We start from the raw sequence: 21287 nt of genomic DNA, 5'->3' as shown, positions 1-21287 counted from the left end.
ATAACTGAGTTCAGAGAGAAAAGATTTGTCTACTTTCTTTTATTCTGAAGATTTGATATGGCTTATGATAAATAAACATAAAGAATGAAATGTAAGATAAACTAGAATCTATTATTAAAATGTAAATTAAAATTAAAGTAGATGCATAGGTTTGAGGCTTTCTGGTGGTGAAAGTGTAGTGCAAACATGGTCACAGATGTTTTCATGAGCTAAAAATAGTGCTTTCTCTGATTCTCAAAAGCTGAACTTCACAAGAAAGTTTGCATGTGTATTATTATAAGGGAAAAAAGTAGTGTTGAGCAGTGTTCTTATAAACGGCAAGGAAAAAATTAATTCCGGGGCCAGCCCGGTGGCGCAGTGGTTAAGTTCGCACGTTCTGCTTCTTGGTGGCCCGGGGTTCACTGGTTTGGATCCCAGGTGCCGACATGGCACCGCTTGGCATGCCATGCTGTGGTAGGCATCCCACATATAAAGTAGAGGAAGATGGGCACGGATGTTCGCTCAGGGCCAGGCTTCCTCAGCAAAAAAGAGGAGGATTGGCAGTAGTTAGCTCAGGGGTAGTCTTCCTCAAAGAAAAAAAAAAATTAATTCCATGAGAACCATCTTTCCCCCTCCCCTCTCCTCCACCCCTCTCCTCCTCCCCTTCCTATACAAATATGTATTCAGGGCCTCTTGGGGCCTGACACTGTAAGAGAACCCTCATAGTAAGGTACAAAAGTACTTTTCAGTTATAGTAACACTATTCTAGTTTAAGAAAAATGATGTAAGTATCCTGCTTTCTGATAGCTTGACTTTTCAAAAGGATGAACCTCAGAATTATAACATAGATGAATGGATGGACTACTCGTCATTCATAAAAGTCATCCCAAGATGTTACTAAACTTTAGATAAAAATAGGATAATAGGTAGTCTGAGGTTATATTCTTTTTTCAGGACTTTTGTTGATTAAATGCAAATCCATATCCTTAGAAATCCAGTCAGCAAATGGTAGGTGCTTGCCTGACCAAAATACCTACCTAGAAAAATTTGTATGTGGTTAATATTGGAGTTAGTTTTCCGAGAGAACCTGTTGGTAGGGCCAAGATCTCTTTTTGTCCAAGTAGATCAGCATTCTAGGAAAAGAATGAGTTGACTCAACCATCAGAGTTCAACACCATGCTAAAATATTCGAGATCATTTTAACTTGTAAACAGTAAATATAAAAGCAGATGTTGTCAATCCATTCACAATGGCTATGCCATGAGTTTAATAATGTTTCCTAATGTCTAATGAGGTGTGTGATTTCTGAATAACAAATCATCCCAATCAGTACAACTGGATGTAGCTGTAAAATGTAGCTCTTTGTTCTAAGTAATTAAATAAACTAATTACCTATATTGGGATAGTAGATATAAATTTTGGAAGAGTTTATCAACTGTGATAACTAGTTTTTATCAGTATTTATGCTGTTATTTTTTGGGAAAATTGTAGAAATAAGTAACTATTGCTTCCACTATAGATTTATCCATATATCACTGTAGAAAACATCCTCTTGTCTGTGGCAGTAGAACCCGCAGTGAGTTCATCTCAAAGATGGAGTCATCAAAGACACATAGTAATGGGGCTGTGAGGTTGGGAATTAGGTGTTCAAAGAGTGGGAAGTAGCGGGTAAGATTGCTTCTGTCCAAGTTCTCTTTTCAAGTGAAATTTGTACCTGATCTGTAGATTCTTTTTACAAATTATAGGCTAACCAAAAGTAGAATAACTTCACCAAAGCTGTGATAAGGGGAAGATTTTAGGAGGAAAAAAAGCTTTATTTTTCTTTGATGCTGCCACCAACTCTAGTGAATGACTTCTTGAAACTGTGAACAGTTTTTCCTGTAGGACATTGATTCTCAACCCGGAGTACCCTTTAAGAAACACTGGTTCATCAGCCCCACATCAGGTTACTTCAGCGTGTGTGGATGTGGATCCTGATCAGCGTCATTCTTTGTTTTTTTTAAATTGGCACCTGAGCTAACAACTGTTGCCAATCTTCTTTTTTTTTTTCCCCTGCTTTTTCTCCCGAAATCCCCCCAGTACATAGTTGTATATTTTAATTGTGGGTCCTTCTAGTTGTGGCATGTGGGACGCTGCCTCAGAGTGGTCTGATGAGCAGTGCCATGTCCGCACCCAGGATCCCAACCAGTGAAACCCTGGGCTGGGGAAGCGAGAGCATGTGACCTTAACCACTCAGCCTTGGGGCTGGCCCCATCAGCGGCATTTTTAATAAAGCTCCTCTGGGTGATTTTAAGGCACAAGCTGAACTGAGAATCACTGTGTCTGTCCTCTGCCCTACTTGCTTATCCCAGAATGGAAAATTCCTGATTGGTGGTCTGCAGCCAACAAACCAAGCAAACAAACTTAACAAAAACAAAACCTAACAAATGGAAAAACAAAAACAAAAAAAAGAAACAACTCTACTTCTTCACGTAAGGGTGAGTGGTGAAAATATTTTCTCAAACTGCTGCTTTTCTTTCGTGCCAAGCTGAGCACTATTCTGAAAATGCAGAAAAGGACTGTGAATTGCAGGCACACAGTGGAACTGGAATAAGTGGATGGCCAGTGTGCTGAGTTATTTTTCAGGGCTCTACCTTATACAGGTAGAGTGTCAGTGATTATAGAAAGCAGGAGAAAAATACTTCTGCCTGTCAGTCCTACAGGGTGATACTGTGAATCTTTTTTGTGAAATTTGATTCTCATATCATCTTTGCTTTTATTCTATGAAGTTATTTTTAAGAAAGACCTCTGCCTTAAAAAAGAAAGAAGGAAAAAAGACCTCTGCCAAACAAATCCATTGTTCCATCTGCATTCAGTGTTTTAGAGGGATTTTTATTCTTTATCGGATTGGCAAAAATCACACCAGTAAATTTTGGCATCCTTTGAAAGTAAAGCAGTTTTTGGCCAAAGACCTGCAAATAACAAATGCCATTCTTATTTTACATCCAGCCAATTAAATCACTGAAATATTGACTTCCAAAAGCCATGTGAAACTATTTAGAAGTCTTAACCCTCTTTGACTCATTTGTTAAAATATTTAATCTCTAGTATTTTCCAAGAAATGTTTAGTTGGATTTACTAAGTAGTGTTTTTGATAAATTCTATTCATATTACCTTCATTTGTTTTTTCAATTGCTATTCAACGTTGTAAATTAGGATTATTCTTTTAATAGAATTATAAAAGATAGAGTGGCTTTTCTCAAGAACAGCAAAACACTGCTTGTGTGCTGTCATCTCATTTCTCTCATGACAGGCAGTGCTAATCTGTCAAACTCCTTTTCTCCCAGACAGCAGCCTCAGAATCCTCCTCAACACCATAGTATAAACAGCTACTACCCATCAGAGGTAGCACCCGAGTTGAATCTTACCAACCATCTCTGGTTTAGTCCAGTCTCCCATTTTTGTATATTTTATAAATGAAAAATCAAAAGCAAGACATCTCAATTCTGATATCCTATGAATCGTACTGTTTACCTCTCCTTTATAAAGAATCTGCATTGGTTTTACATTTTTGGAATCAGAGGCAAAACTTGCATCATTATTTATATAGTAATACTTAGTATGATGTAAGGAATATTTGGTCTTAGGTGGTGGGGGAAAGTATGATGATAAAAATGGGTGCACACCTAAATCAGACAAGGACATTACAAGAGAGGAAAATTATAGACCAATATCTCTCAAAAACATAGATGTAAAAATCCTCAACAAAATATTATAAATTAAAACTAACAATGTTACATACCATGAGTAAGTGGGATTTATTTCAAATATGGTTTTACATTTGAAAATCAACTTATTTAATCCATCACATCAACAGGCTAAAGAAGAAAGGTCATTGGATCATATGCATTTGACCCTAGGCAGACAAGGCATTTGATAAAATCTAACACTCATTCATCATAAAAAAAAAAAAACAACTCTCAACAAACTAGAAATAGAAGGAAACTTTTTCAAATTGGTGAAGAACATCTACAAGACCTACACCTAGGATCGTACTCAATGATTAAAAACAATGTTTTCCCCCTAAGATTGAGAAGAAAGCAAGGATGTTCCCTCTCACCATTCTATTCAACATTGTACTGTAAGTCATAGCTAATGCAATAAGACAAGAAAAGGAAATAAAAGCTGTATAGATTGAGAAGGAATAAATAATTCTGTCTTTGTTCATAGAGGAAATGATTACCTATGTAAAAAAAAAAAAAAATTGACCAAAAAAACCCTTCCTGGACCTAATAAGTGATTATAGCAAAGTTCCAGGACATGAGGTTAACGTAAAAGTCAATCACTTTCCTAATACCAGCAATGAGCATTTGGGATTTGAAGTTAAAGACAATATCATTTACATTAGCACCAAAAACGTTAGTACTTAGGTATTAATGTGAACAATATCCAAATGAAGAAAACTACAAAACTTTGATGAGAGAAATTGAAAAATCTAATGAAGAAATAGGTATTCCATGTTCATGGAAAGGATATTCAATATTATTAAGATGTCAGTTGTTCCCAACTTGATCTATAGGTTAAATGCAAACCCAATCAAAATCCCATCGGGTTATTTTGTAGTTATTGACAAACTGATCTAAAGTTTATATGAATATGTAGAAGACCCAGAGTAGTCAACACAATACTGAAGAAGAACAAAGTCAGAGGGTTAATAGTACCTGACTTCAAGACTTACTATAAAGCTACAGTAATCAAAACGTTGTGAAAAATAAATAGACAAATATATTAATGGAAGAAAACATAGAGCCCAAAAGTAGACTCACATAGATGTAGTCAACTGATCCTTGACAAAGGAGCAGAGACAATTCAATGGAGAAAGAATAGTTCTTTAAAGAAATGGTGCTGGAGCAACTAGACTTAAACATGAAATGCAAAAAAAAGGTTTCTAGACACAGATCTCATACTGTTCACAAAAATTAATGCAGGTCACCGACCTAAATATAAAACACAAGACTGAACAACGTATAGAAGGTAACATAAGAGAAAGTCTAGGTGATCTTGGGTTTAGCGATGACTATTTAGGTACAGTGCCAAAAACATGACCTATGAAAGAAAAAATTGGTAAGATGGTCTTCATAAATTAAAAACTTCTGCTCTGCAAAAGATACTGTTAAGCGAATGAAAAGACAAACTACAGAGAAAATCTTTGCAAAATACATATCTGATAAGGGACTTGTATCTAAAATATACAAAGAACTCTTGAAACTCAACAATAAGAAAACAACACAATTAAAAAGTGATCAAAAGACCTGAGTAGACACCTCACCAAAGAAGATTTACAAATAGCAAATAAAGGTATAAAAAGATACTCAACATCCTTTGTCATTAGAGAATTGCAAACTAAAACAACAATAAAACAAATCTATTTAGAATGGCTAAAATCCAAAACACTGACATCACCAAATGCTAGTGAGGATGTGGTACAACAGGAACTCTCATTTGCTGCTGCTGAGAGTGCAAAATGGTATGGCCACTTTGGAAGACTGGCAGTTACAAAACTAAACAGAGATTTAACATGGGATTTGGTAATTACACTTCTGTATACCCAAAGGAGTTGAAAAGCTGCATACAAATGTTTGTAGCAGCTTTATTCATATTTGTCAAAATTTGGAACCAACTGAGATATCCTTTGATAGATGAATGTATAAACAACTGATAATCCCTGCAATAGATTATTCAGAAATAAAAAGAAATGATCTCTCAAGACAAGAAAAGTCATCGAGGAAACTTGAGTGCATATTGCTAAGCTAAAGAAGCCAATCTGAAAAGGCTATGTACTCTAATTCCAACTATATGACATTCTGGAAAAGACAAAATTATAGCGACTGTAGAAAGATCAGTGGTTGCTGGGGGTTGTAGGGGGTGGGAAGAAGGAAGAGATGAATTAGGTAGAGCACCTGGAATTTCTTAGTGTGGTGAAACTCTTATGCGTGACACTGTAATGGTAGAAGCATGACATTATGCATTTGTCAAAACCCATGCAACTGTAGAACAAAAACCAAACCCTACAGTAATAACCCAGTAATCTTATATATCAGTTGTAACAAATCTACCATACTAACGCAAAATGTTACTAATAGGGCAATTTGCGTGGGTGTGAAGGGGAGAGTATATGGGAACCCTATTTTCTGCTGAATTTTTCTGTAAAGCTGAAACTGCTCTAAAATATAAAGTTTGCTAATTAAAAAAATTAAAAGGTAAGCATTTAATTTAAAATTAATGTGTTTCATCCATTTATATTAACTAAAGGACATTGAGCTATTTTAAATCTCTTGTCGAATAAGGGGGCAGTGTAAATATAACAGAACATTGAACAATATGATAGATAATAGCTAAAATTCTACTAAAATGCAAAAATGCTTTCCATATTGAAGTTTCTTACTGAAATCTAAGAGAAATATGTTAAAAATATAATTCAGAGAAAATGTGTCTGCAGATATAGTAGAAGTTAGCTTATGTTAATTGTAGAAGTCCACGTTATTTAAAGCATTTTTTATATAATGTTTCAACTCATTATCATTTTAAAATGAAAATTAAGTAATAATTATAAATCTTTATCTATGAATACCTTAAGTTTATCTATTTTTACCTAGTATCAATTGATCTCTACCTATCCTTAAAATTATTATAAAAGTTTTACTATGACATTAATGGATATAGTAGTGACAGATGATGCTAAGTATCTTGTTTTATGTATATTAAGATTTTTGCTTCCATTAATTTTGGAGGGATGCAGTCTTTTGAAAAATTTAATCAGCACAGTGATTATTTTTCTAAATGTAAATACATATCAGAAAACATTATCCATTCTATAGTTGCGGTGGTTTTTCTAGTGAATCTGTACTGTACATTGACTTTTTGAGCTTCTTATCTCAGCAAATATGATATAATCTTTGGCAGTTTGTATTCACACATCCATTTTCATGTGGATACCTTTAACTTATTTAGAGACGCCATTTCATACATATACAAATTACTTTATTCTGCAAAGGATTTAGGATAGAATATGATGTTAGTAAATATACTTAAGTCTGTTAAAGGTTAAACTTTACAGATATCTTTTCTTTCCAACCATATTCATATATTATTTTGTTAGCACTAATCTATTAGCAAAAATGCAAAGACTTGATGTTTGATAGGATTCAGGTGGAATTTTATTAATTTTATAAACGAAACAATAAAAAGAATGTCATACTGTCAGAACTAGAAATGACCTCAAGGTAGAAGGTGTCTGTTTTAGGAGGAATATCCAGGGTAAAATTAGTGGGTTATAGGTCTTCAGTATTTTAATTTGTATTAATGCTTTTCTTAACTACCATTTTGTATCCACTGTGTTTTTGAGGATTTTGTTTCTTTTGTCCATAATAATAAACTACCCTAGATAAGGATTTTTGTGGAGGAACTATGTTTTTTAGTGGTTAAGAGCTTGGATTCACACAGACAAGAATTCAAATCTTGACTCTACCAGATAATAGCTATGTGATCTCTGGGGTATGGTATGTGATCTCTCAAATCTCTCTCTTCTCCTCTTTAAATAATGGATATAACACTAGTTCCTTCCTCATAGGGATGTAGCATGTTTTAAGGACTAAACATAGTTTTTGGTTAGTCTCTGTCTTACAGTAAGTGCCAGATTAAGTAAGAGCTGCTACTGTCATCCTCAAGATTAATACTATTCTCAAGTGAGAGTCTTCTAGAATGTTCTTGGGGCCATTGAAGATGCTCATAATTTCATCTTTTTTCTGGTGTTCATCAATGTCTAGAACATCTAAAAAGTCAGTGCTATTTTGATACATACTTAGATTGTAGGAACAAAGTAATGGGGGAACATAGCAAAGTTAGTATTTTGTCAATATTCTTAAAATATGTTTCATTATTCAAAGAGTAAGAAGTCTCAGTTCTTTGAATTCTGGAGATCACCAAGAAGATACTAAATTACATTTTAGGAATTTTCATGGCTGTGGCTAAAGCAATGGAATATTCATTAAATGTCATCCAAATTTGTGCTGAATACCTGAAAAATATTCCAAAAACTTGCATTGTGGCTACAAAGGAGTTTTACTCAAGACTGACAACTTGGCCATGATTTATTACAGGATCTGCTTTTAACATTATTTTGTCTAGAATGAACAGAGTGGTTGAAGAAACTCCATCCATCTTATTGTTTGTTTGACATCTACGCCACATTAAATGTACCTTAAAGAAACAATATATAAGTGAGAAATTCTACTTAACAGTGGTGATTACTCATCAGTATGATAAATCTCTTGACAATAATACAAAAGGAATCCTGTCAAACAATGTCTGTTAAAATTTAAAGAATATTTTTTAAACCTAAATGAATTTTTACAGTAAATATCTTAGCTTCATTTTCTTTCCAAGCGTTAGTTGTATAAAGAGTGTTCAAGTTGTTCTTTCTCTTTGACAGAATTAGTGCTATCTTCCAAACTTTATTTGTTCTATTTCAATCACTGATTATGCTTGATATGAGAAATTAGTAGAAATAGAATGTGCCCTTTTAGTTGTTAACGTTTATCATAAAAGTGAAAAGAATATTGAGCAAGTAGGTAAAGAATTTGATAAATACATTTCATTGTGCTTTCATACTTTTGGAAACCTTCCTTTTTTGAAGTAATTTGAGGTGAGGAGGGAGGGAGTAGAGTAACGGAGGCAGGAAGAATACTTTGGCGGCATTGTGCAATTTTTCCTGAGAATATTAGGGCCTGAATGAAGAATCTCCTCCCTGGAATCTAGAGCTGCCTGGTAGTTTGTAAATAAGACACCAGGCATTATCAATAAATGGTTGCTATCTGTGGTTCTTATCTGAACTTCTTATTTATTAGGTTTAATTTAAAATTGATTTTTTTTTGAAATTTGATTCTATGTGTGTCATAATTGTTAAATACAGATTTTGGAAGGATGAGAGAATTCTAGTTGCTATTCAGTGAGTGTACTTTTTCATATGAGACTATTACCAATATACTACTTGCCAATCAGTTGATGTTTTCAATAATGTAGCCAGGATAGTACCCTCCTTTATAAGTTAGTGTTTAGTTTTATGATTGTCTCTGAATATTGAATCTCATACTTAACATTTATTAAATTGGTAGATGCTATAAACTACAGTATTTCCAGAATTCTAATTCTGAATTCTAATTCTTATTGCTCATGAATAAAGATCAAGATTGATCCAGTTGGTTGTTGTTGGATCATAGAGATTTCTTGATATATTAATCCTAGCAGTTGCTGGTTGTTTAGCTATATCACAAATAGTACTGCAAAGCTCTTTCCAGCCTTGACAAATTATAGAGGTAGATGGTGCTTGTCGTAATCAGCATTCCACACAGGCTGTGTATCTAGTGTCACATGAAAGGAGCAGGGTAAGGACGTGTATGAACTGGTGACAGCGAGGAGCTGAGAGTCCACAGTAGGGATAATATTCTCCAGGTGGTCATTGCTGTAAAACGGGGGGAATATAAAAGAGCTTCATTGCTAGGATGCTTTAAAAAAAAAGCCCAGGGGCCGGCTCTGTGGCTGAGTGGTTAAGTTCGCGTGCTCCGCTGCGCGGGCCCAGGGTTCGGATCCTGGGCGCGGACTGGCACCGCTCGTCAGGCCACGTTGAGGTGGCGTCCCACATCCCACAACTAGAAGGACCTGCAACTAAGATATACAACTATGTACGGGGGCGGGGTTTGGGAAGATAAAGCAGAAAAAAAAAAAAAAAAGATTGGCAACGGTTGTTATCACAGGTGCCAATCTTTAGGAAAAAAAACAAAAGCCCAGAAGACAGCTTTTATGCTAATTCTTGATTATACAACAGAAAAGTATTATATTAGTGAAAGCTTGCTACTTTTACTCTGGCTTTATCCATTTAAAATGATAGCATGAATGAAATTATATAGTCAGAAGGTAAATTTAATAAATCGGATTAACATTCTCAGTGTATGTGAAAACTGAAAGTCATAGAAAGATTCTAACTGACCCAAGCACACAAAAATAACTTCTAAACGGAGATGATAACTAGGTTTCTTCATTTTTATTCTAGTATTTTTTTAATTAGATCTTGCTATGTCTACTAACACTAAGCCCACTATAATATATACTTAATATGTTTGGAGTAGAAATTGAATTTAGAGTTCCCTTTCTGTCTAGTCGATGTTTTTATTTTGCCTGTATGAAAACCAAGGTCCAGGAACTTGCCCAAAGCTATATAACTAGTTAAGGGCATGTTTTAGCATGACTAGATCTTCCACACATGTTAGTGGCACTGAATCTAGCTGGTAATCGAGTCATTTTTGAAGTGTGTGCTTTCAAAACACTCAGCTGGATGTTGTGATCTATGTTCCTTTAAAAAGGCATCAAATAATGGACTAAGTGTTGATATCAGTCAGTTTTTAAAGTGCCAGGAACCATTCTTTTGGTTTGTGTGTTGAATAGGTCATTGGAGGATTTGAGCCTGTTATGTGAGTAATCATGTGAAAGTCAGGCTGCCTAGGAGGGTAGCTGTGTGTTTCCAGGGATATGATAGTTTTTGCATTAATAAGTAGCATCTGTTAATATTTGTAATGGCACAGAGTCCCTCCCATTCTTCCACTATTGTATATTAACTGTTACTTGGTATTTTTCCGATAGTGATATAATATTTAGTGATGTAGAATTTGAAAAATATTACATATGGAGATATATATACATACACACACACCTATTTTAGAGTGGGAAATTGTTGGAAAGGAAGCAAGTCAATAGGGCTGTGACAGTTAGGTATGCCAAGAATTTCGAGCTCTAAATTAAATCCTGGTGTGAAAAGATTGATTTTTTTTCCCTCCTTCATACGTATTTGTGCTCTGGGTGATTACTCACTTGTGGGGAATGCTATCAGATTACGTATTTGCCCTGTGTTCCCACCCAACACCCCTTACCCCCAATCACTGCACAAAACCCCACTATTCATTGTTAGATTTTGGCTTAACCACTTCTCCCTTCTGATTGCATTTCTTGGGCATTTCAGACTAGGATTCATCTGTGCTGATCTTCTCTTCAAGTCCTGTCCTTTCGTTCACTCTAAATACATGTTTGGGTTTATTTGATTAACTTTTTAGCTTTGGGAGCTAAGAGATCACAAACCAGTGCTCCTAGGCCATTTTACTCCTCTAAGTTCTAACCCGCAAAAGATTCTCAACAGTTTATCACCCCCCAGGAATGGAAGATTAGTTCTTGGGGAGCAAAAATATCTCATCTTACTGTTCTTAAATGTAAAGCACAGATATACATACAATGCATAAACAGATATACAGTATATCTATGGTTTTGAAATTTCATAGATCCAAGTGATTAGGAGAAAGGTGCCTAAAAAGCTCCTTAGCTGGCAATAATGAAAAAAAAACTTGAGAAGCACTATTCTACACCTATGTAAATCTATATTCTGCCCAGACATTTCCTCTTGGATGTTACTTAACAGCTTCAAACTCAACTTGTCCAAAACTGAAACAATCATCTTCTTTGCCCACCCCACTCAAATCTGTTTCTCATCCTTTCTGTCCGGTCTCAAAGCCATCACCTGGGTTTCCATGCCCAGTCTGTCTCATTATTTCTGTTCCCAAGGCTTTACCTTAGCTCAGGCTGTCTTCTCTCCCTGCCTGGACTATTGCTACAGCTTTAAAATTATTCTTCCTGCTCCTGTTTTTACCCTTACTGTAATCTTTTATCCACACTGTGCTAGAGGGAGCTTTCTAAAATGTACATCTGATGGTCTCTCATCTGATTTAAAAATTCCCAATTCATAGGGATCAGAATCCTATTCCAAATGCATAGTGTACCTTTCCTTTTATTTTCCGGTCTGGTCTTAACTTCCCAGATTTCTATCTTTCTACCCTCCCGACTTGCCCTCCCCAACACACACTTTCATTTTGGAATCACTCATTCTCCTCAAGTGTGCTATTTTCTTCCTCATATATGGCCTTTTTCAAATGCTGCTCCATCTGCCTATGACATTGCACCTTTGAATTTTCTCCTTCCCTTTCCTAACCCCATACAACTTCTGTCTTCCAGTGTTCAGTTCAGATGTCATGTCCTCCTAGATGTACTTTATGATTATTTTTACCATACTGTTTGTCACACTAGGGAACGTAGTCCATATTTTCTTTTCTGGTTTTTTTCACCTAACAGCATCTTAACAAATTATTGTCTCTATAATTCCTACGGTATCTAGTAGGTGTTGTAAAATATGTGCCAAATGAAAAAATGACTGGATGCCCAGGGTGGTTTTAAGTACCACTATTAAATAGACTTTTAGGTTATTCTATTTTCCTAGGCATTTCACCATGTATTTCTTGCTATAAAACATTGCATACTCAATTGAATTAAATAATGACTTTGGCCAAATAGCCATACATAAAGAGTAGCTTTTAAAGTATTTAAATATTTGCATTTCAAAAATAGAATTAACTAAATTTATAACTCATTTATGTCTTACCTACAAAATACAGCATTAACATTATTCAGGTAGACAGATTATCAAAATATTTTTGACCCTTTGTGTTTTTTCTCCCTCTCGTCCTATTTAGCTAAAGGATACGAAATCAGCAGATCAGAAAACAACACTACTTCATTTTCTGGTGGAAGTATGTGAAGAAAAGTACCCTGATATCCTGAATTTTGTGGATGATATGGAACATTTAGACAAAGCTAGTAAAGGTTTGTGTTTTTATAGAAAACATTTCACTGCTCTGAGTCTTCAGTTAATACTGAAAGACAGAAAGTAATGTCTTTTATTTTAACATACTTGCCACTTTGTCACAGAGTTTTCATACTGAATGTCACTTTAAAATTAGAAAGTTGTAGGACATTTATTTTGTGAGTTGTCATTATTGGAGCTATGAGTTTAATTTGTTTGGTTAGGTGAGGCCCTGTATTCAAATATGCATGGTTTTGCAGTTTAAAGCTTGTGAATACCTGCCAGCCCCACCATCTCTGCTGCTAAGCCTCCTCCACTGAGGTCAGTGTGATGCTCCCTTGATTCAGTGTCATTCACAAGCACTCGGGGACAGTTATGTATCTGAGCCAAGCACCTGTAATCAATGACCACCTTTTGCCTGAGTTCTAAATCTGTCTCTGCCCACCTTGCAGGAGGAGCCTGCTTTCTTTGTCCTAGTAGAGACCAAACCAGCATAGATTCCATTCGTTCCTTCCTAGTGCCCAAATTTCTAACCTGCTTCTAGCCCCTACTGTGGGCTCCGGTCAGGTTATGAAGGGTTATAGAAAGGATAGGACCTATCATTAATAGTTGGTTATAATATGATTCAAATGCAATTTTTTGACCACCTGAAAAATCTTGTTTTCATTCATATTTCACATGGATTCCATGGAAAAAATTTTACTTGCTCCAACAACCAATTTATGAATATGCATTTGTATGAATATAGACATGTGTATGTATATACATATGTATATATATTTGTATATACATATATATTTGTGTGTATATACATACACAAACTGTATATGTTTGAATGAATACATATGTGTATGAATATATAGAAATGTATGGATATACCGTTTGGAAGACAACTCTGAAATGATGGACCTGTATTCTTTTTGTGTTAACCACTGGTCATTAGTAATGTCAAGCTATTTTTGTAATCTGTTTAATTCCTTCTTAAAATTAGAATTTGTCAACTTGAAGGATGCTTTTTTTCTCTATTGTAGTGACTATTCCTTCTTAAATTAAAAAGAAAATCACTTTTAGCATTTCCTACCTCCTTTAAATTGTTCTTCTATAAAATGGAGGCTGTCGCACTTTATCTGCAGAGAGTCACGTGATTGTTTGAGGTGTTCTTTGAGACTTTTTCGTGAGATTTATATTTCTTTGAAGTGTAAATCTCATACAGCCTGTTGGGAAACAAAAAAAAGTTGGAAATATTCTGAATTTTTAAGGCCAAAAATAAACTTTTTACTTTACTTTTCACTCCTACATCCTGATGTTCTAATGATATTAGAATTGCTTACTTTGCCCTTGTGCCACCATAAAGTGTCCTTGGTATAAGAAGGTGATGTCCATACATATATAGGTGCAAGTGTTTTAATGGAATTTAAGATATTAACATATTAAAGAATATTAACATATTAAACGACGTGAGATAAAGCAAAAGGGCACAAAGAAACAAAACATTAAAAATAACTCAGTGACAGTCAAAATAGCTTTTCAGTGAGTTGTTCGTTAATTCAGGGATGGTGACTTTCCTAAAACGAAATTTCTGAAATTTTGGAGTAAAATTTGAGTAAATGGGACGAAAAAGAATTGAAAATGAGTTTCTTGATGAACGTTAAGCTTGATGAGTAACAGAGTAGTCGATGAAAAAGTGGTGCAAAGTGCCTTGAAATACAAAGGAAATTCTTTTTCTGGGGAAAAGATAGTTGAGTAGTTAATAGCTTATATCAACACTAGGTCATTAGCAAGAATTCAGTCAGTGCAAGCATTTTCTGGTAAAAGCAGTTTGCATTTATGATCATTTGCCATCTTTCCTCCTAGTTCTAAAACCTTATAAGTAAATTGGAATGTACGTCTCTTTCAGATGTGTTTTTTATTATAGAATTTATTTTCTAGCAGTTTTTGCTATGAATTTTTGAAAAAACATCGTTTATCTGTTTTGACTCATTTTATTGTACTTAAAATTCTGGATAAATATTACAGTATTTTGCTTGTGAAAAATATTTAGCTTCCATAAGGGCTTGCAGAGTTGTAACTTGGTAATTAGACTCTTCTGTTTGTTTTCCTTTTTGGCGTTTCCATGGGGCATTCTGGGGCCTTCGGGGTGTTTAGTTTCCATCTGTTGTAGCGGAGGCACGCAAACGTGTTTGGGTCAGCAGATACCGTTAATGTGTTTCAGAGGGAGCAGACAACTTCGTATTTGAAGTGGAAAAGTCATCACTGAGATAGTTTTTTTATGGTATAGGTGATGGTTGAGCATAATTTCTTTTTATGATTACATTACCCTATTAATGAATGAGATTTTAGAGGAATAAATGTAATGTTTTCGATGAAATAAGTCTGTTTGCTTTGAAGAAGTTCAGGGCTCTTATATATCATCATTTAAAAGTTTCCTGGTTTGAAATCTCCTCAGTGAGCTATCACATGAATTAAAAAGTACCTTTGTTTTTGAGACATAACAAATCCTGGTCATTAGGTACTCCTGGATCAGCAGGGGGAACTTTCATTGGAACTAATGAGCTTAACTGTATGACGATTTTCAAAAATCTACTTCATTAAGGCTGCTGCTTCTTTAAGAGATAATGGCTTACAGCTCTACTGTTGTATTTCAGTGAAAATATTTGGGGTCATTATTATATCCTGTATACCATTGTAGTATTTCTTTCCTTTACAGATTTCTAAGGGTTGAAGACATTTTTCTCTTATCTAAATGGTTGAAATTAATGAGCTCTAATCTATGAAGGTTTTATTGATTATTTCACAATAACCTGCTTCATTATTAAGTTGGAATGGTATTTTATTAATGAGTAGAGAGTATGCCAAAACTGGGGGGGTTTGGGGTGTAATAAAATAAAATCAAAGTTTACAGCATCACTTTGTTCAGCTCTGTCTTATTTAGGGTTATCATAGCTCTACCACATAGTTCCATGCTTCCCTAGATAGTCAACTCTGAATTCTGGAAATGCCATGCTACTCCGTTCTGTAACTCACTTATTCACTCATTCATTTAACAAGAACGTGGTGTGTGATTACTCTGTGTCGGAAACTGTACTCTTGTCTTGCTGCTGGTCCAAGGTATAGTTTCTGTATCTTAGTGCAACCCAGGCTCCCTCACTGTTATCTGGCTTCTGTCCCAACTGGGTCCTCCCTGTTACTCTCAATATCCTTTACTTTCTCCTCTTATTCTGTGCAACCTCTGGGTATTACTGTTATTAGCCTAGTACTGAACCTTTCTCTTTTTTTCTCCCTATAGCATCCTCTTAGGTGACCTCTTCAGTTCCTAAGGGCTTAAATACTATCAATATATTAATGACTTACAAATTTATACCCCAGACTCCCCATCTAAGCTCCACTCTTTTATGTCCAACAGCTTACTTGCCATCTCCAGCTACATCGTAATACATAGATCACAATATGCCATGAAATGTGGCTCTTGATTTCTACACCCTTAACTTTTCCTCCCTAAATTTTATTTACTTGAGAAAATCCCTTTTTGTGCACTTTCTTGTGATTTTTCTTTTCTCATTTCTCCTGTCTGTTTGTAGCCTTCTTCACTGAGAGCTGTGTGGTAGATTCTAAGTTAAATCTATGGGAAGTGGCAGCTGTGGCCTAGAATGTCATCTGGTTCTCTCCTTCGTTAAGTAACTTAAAGCAGCTATCACCTTCCCTTTGATGCTTTTTCCTGGTGCTTACTGGGAACCTCACCTGAGTTTCTGTACATTCTACTCGTTCCTTCAGAATATATTTGTAAATTTTCCAGAAAATCTTAGTCCTCTGTTGAAGAACTACTTGTTCCTGACTAGAGAGTATCCCTTGAACTGCTGGGGATGAAATTGGTTTCCAGAGAAAGGCAATATTCAGGTTATTATCAGAGTGGATTTAATGAGTGCTTATTTCTGATGTTTTTCACTTTTTTTTCATTTCCAAATTGTTAGCTTTCAGGAGCCTTCCTTGACATCTTAAATTTGATTTTTGTTCTTTCCATTTCACAGACCTCTTTGCTTTTAAGACTGTTTGTTTGCTTTTAGCTAGTAATTCTTGGGTCTGACCCAAATATTTGTCTACTCAAATACATTTCTTGGTTTCCAATTCCTTGTGACTGTCCAACATTTTATGATAAATGCCTTGCTAAATACTAAATGTTTATCTATCCTTCACCTACTGTGAGCACTTAGAGCACTTAATTTCCAGGTGGCTGCCACCTGGAAACTGCATTGTGTTTGAAATTTCAAATTCATTTGCTGTAACAAGCAAAAAGCCTTTGCAAAGGCTTCCATTAACCTCCTTATGCTATAGCCTTCCAAAAATGTCAATTAAAATTTATTAGCGAGTTTGATATATATGTTGAATATTCGGTATTAGTTATTCAATTGCATTTTATATTTTAAGTGTACATTGTAAATACATAAAAATATTTGTTGGGCAACAGAATTAACTAACATTGTGTTAGTTGGAACCATTATGACATGGAGATTATAGGTTAGGGCCTCAGAATTTTACAAGATAAATAATTCATTTGGTGTTTCAAATAAATTGTAGGATATTAGAGTTTTATGAAAATACACATTAGTGTTCATTTCTGCCAATACAATGAAATAATTTGACAGGACACATTGGTGGTGGGAGGCTTTAAATGAAAATAATTTAGAGAAGACAACCATGTAGGATATTGCTTTAATCGAATTGTCAATAGAAAGCACAAAAATATATTCTGCAGTGGGCTAAATTCTGTCTCCATATGTTGAAGCCCTTCATGTGCTAAAGCCCTAAGTCCTTGTACCTCAGAATGTGGCTGTATTGGAGTAGGACCGTTAAAGAGGTGATTAAGTTAAATTGAGGCCCATAGAGTGGGCCCTAATCCAATCTGACTAGTGTCCTTATAAGAAGGAGAAATTTGGACACACAGCAGGGATGGGCATGCATAGAAGATAGACCATGTGAGGACACACAGAGAAGGTGGCCATCTGCAAGCCAAGAAGAGAGGCTTCAGAAGAAACCAAACCTATCGACACCTTAATCTTGGACTCTAGAACTGTGAAAAAATAGATTTTTGTTGTTTAAGCCACCCAGTCTGTGGTATGTTGTGACGGCAGCCCTAACAAACTAATATACTAACTTAAGACATTTTTCTTGCTTAGACTTTTTTGGCTGTAGAGTAGAGTAGGCTAGACTGAATGATGTTTTACTTTATCAGATCAGATGAACAGTCATAGACCTGCTGTGTTGGATGTTCGCTAGTAATCATTTTAGGAATATCAAAGGTTCTTGTACCAACCATGAGTTATTACATGATTTTAAATAATTACAAGTATGCCTCAGTTCCTTTTTTGAATAGACATGACACATAAATTAGTACCTATATTAGGGAATATTGAGGCATTCTAAATAAATATGTTCACAAACATTCACATTTAATTTCAGAGTTAGATGTATGGAATTCTATATAGATTATTTATAGATTTTATCTTGGAATGCATTCATTTACACTAGAGTATACTAAGTTTTTGTCTTTTACTCACTATATCTCTATGTATATTTCTTTACCAGTTATCTCTGTTTTGCTACTATAATAGTTGTAATTTTATTATAAGCAAATAGCTGAAAGGCTAGTACCATTATGAATTATCTGTTGACACTTTCCCAAAGGGAGGTATGGATAGGCGGTTTTACCTTTTTTTTCCCATTGTCCTATGGAAAGAGTGAAAACACTTGGTGTCTCCAGGCTGTGTAGCACTGGTTCTGCAGATCGATGGTGGAGTGACAAGCTATGTCTGGAAAGCTAGTCTATGACTCCGGTGTAGTTAGGTGTCAGTGATCTAATTTGATGATCTGTAGCCATCTAATAAGTAGATTTAGGAATTGTAAAATAAAAACATTTTAATATTACTGCAAGCCAAATATAATAAAAAATAAATTTATTTTAAAAAGTGTATTTCATATATAGGTTTGCATGTGCTTACTAAAAGGGCAGTATATATAAAATTGTATGTTAGACAAATTAACATTTTTAATATTAAAAAATACAGTGAAATATAACTGGGCCATTCACAAGGTAATTATAGGATTTATGAAAAATATAGAGTACTGTGAGTACGATGTACAGGTAAGGGGACACAGGTCCAAGTTGTCTGATAAACAGCGTTTTATTTAAATCCTGCCAGTTCATTTCCTGGGATTATCTATATAGAGATGGTATCAACAGTTTAAACTGGAGACTTGAATGTGAGGTGTTGCACTATTTTATACTGCAAGTTATGAACTATTTTGAAAAGCAGCAGAATGGAATATAGAAAGAACACGGCCAAAATCCCTAGAAGGCCTAAGGATTATGTAGAGTGACACTGAAGAACATTGGGTATGGAGGAACTATACTTGCAGCTAAAGATTGCTTTTTGAGATCCTGAGCTAGGAACATTTCCTGAATCGGCTGCTGCTTGGGTTGATAGATGATGATGATGAAGAAAACCACTTCAGGAAGACCTCTATATCTTTTTGGAGGTTAGCAGACAGAAAGTGGCATCAATACAGCATTAATCTTTTTGAGAAACTAACAATTTACAGTGTTTGCAGATTTCTGGCCAGCTACAGATTTGAAATAGCTACTCAAACAGTTCTATCAGTGTCACCTATGAGCCATAGCTAACATCAAGTAACAGGACGGTATCAAAAGTGAAGCCCAAGGTCTTGGAGCTCTGTTAGACTGCTGACTGTGAAGCAGTATTTACTGCACCTCAGTTTTGCAACATGAAGTAGGAAATTACAAACAAGGTAGATGAAAGAAAATTTCAGAATGAGAGCATTCTGAATGATAGCTTAACATAGCAAATCTGTGTACTATAAAGAAACCGAAGCAATAGATGGAACAAACACATTTATGGCAATCTGCTGACTCTCATTGCTCACACGGTTGACATGTAGCTGATGGGGTGAAGAGGCATGGAGTTGATCAGATGCTGCAGGTAGGATTGCCAGCTGCTCCGCAGAAACCAGACTGTGTTTATGCAGCTTGCGAAATATTGAATTATTATTACTAGTAGTTTCCTGGGGCTGCCATAACCAATTGACACACACTAGGTTGCTTTAAACAACCAAAATTTATTCCGTAACTCTTCAGGAATACAGAAGTCTGAAATCAAGGTGTTGGTAAAATTGATTCCTTCTGGAAACTCTCGGGGAGAAACCATCCAAGCCTCTCTCTTGGTGGCTGCCAGCAGTCCTTGGTGTTCCTCTGCCTCCATTTTCGTATTGCCTTCTTCTCTGTGTCTCTGTATCCACACCTCTCCTTATAAGGACACCAGTCATTTGATTTAGGGCCCACCCTAAATCCAGCATGATTTCATCTCGAGATCCTTAACTAATTCCCTCTGCAAAGATCCTATTTCCAAATAAGTCATGTTCTGAGGTGCTGGAGGGACACTGTTCAACCCACTACAGTTGTCCTTGTTGTCACTCCCATAACTTCGTGGAGGTGCCAGGTAACCATCGTCTTTGAGTGTTATAGAATTGTTAAGGGCAATTACACTGATAGGTATATATATGGAAAGCATTTATCATTATGTTGTGAAATGTTTTAGTGTTTAAAGGTTATTGTTGATGAGCTTGTGAAATACCCTTATATCATCATATGCAAATGCTAAAGCAGTTAAAACTGAAATTTATAATATGCCTCTGAATTTAAGGAATTTTTATTCAGTGACTATTTTTTGTTGATGCATATCTGCCTATGCTGTCACTAATGATGCACGTAAACATGAGACTGTGAATGATATATTATTATAGAATTTAATATATATTCTCAAAAGTTATTTGAAGAGACTGTGTCTTACCTGAAACTTAAGCAAGCTTTAGAATACAAAGCCAAGAATTTTGTAGATTTATGTTACTGAAAAACTGTTACACTTTTCTAAAAATTAAAGAATATACATATAGGAAATTATGCAAATCATAAATGTATAGCTCAATTCATTTTCACCAATTGGACTTACTCGCATAGGAAATGGAATTTGAAAAATTAGTTTTTATTTTCCTTCCTCTGCTTCAGACTGGGTCACTATTTTTATTTCATAATTTGAACCTTGACATAAAATTTCCTTTGAAAGAGGGTTTCTACTACTAGAAAACTTTAAAAACAGGTAAAGTCCAGCAACTTCTTCAACAAGCTAGAGGTTATTTTTTTCTGGAGGTGTTTGCATGTTATGTAAAAACCAAATCTACCAGCCCAGAATTATTAAGGAATGCCATAAGAAATATGAACTAACACTTATGATCAATGATATAAGTGATAGAAACATCTAAAAAAATGTTTGCTCACCTTCATAGGAAAACCTAAGGAAAATATGTTCTTAGGTAATCTTCCCATCTCTCCTCAGAAGAGGTCATCTTTAAGTGTAGATCTGAAATTGATCAGTAGGGAGACCCTTTTGTCATGTAAATGTGTCTATCACTGTGATGGCACTTTCTTAGCAGCTGTCTGTCAAACTACATATTTTAAGGAAAAAAGGATTAGTGCTCCTTAATAGTTTGTGATATGTTTTGCCCCTATACAGAAAGAGCTCTTCCC

General features: G+C 35.2%; 1 protein-coding gene across 3 annotated transcripts in view; it reads left to right on the top strand.

The window, feature by feature from the left end:
- Positions 1 to 21287, top strand: part of DIAPH3 (diaphanous related formin 3) — a 484563-nt gene that overhangs the window by 274229 nt on the left and 189047 nt on the right. For all 3 annotated transcript variants that reach the window (XM_070578871.1, XM_070578869.1, XM_070578872.1), the window contains one exon: positions 12585 to 12714. In XM_070578871.1, the coding sequence (XP_070434972.1) occupies positions 12585 to 12714 (130 nt within the window). The remainder of the gene's footprint in view (positions 1 to 12584; positions 12715 to 21287) is intronic.

The sequence above is a fragment of the Equus przewalskii genome, chromosome 16 (genome assembly GCF_037783145.1).
Source record: "Equus przewalskii isolate Varuska chromosome 16, EquPr2, whole genome shotgun sequence".
Classification (NCBI taxonomy): domain Eukaryota; kingdom Metazoa; phylum Chordata; class Mammalia; order Perissodactyla; family Equidae; genus Equus; species Equus przewalskii.
Note: the sequence above shows the minus strand (reverse complement) of the source record. Positions and strands in the feature narration are given on the sequence as shown.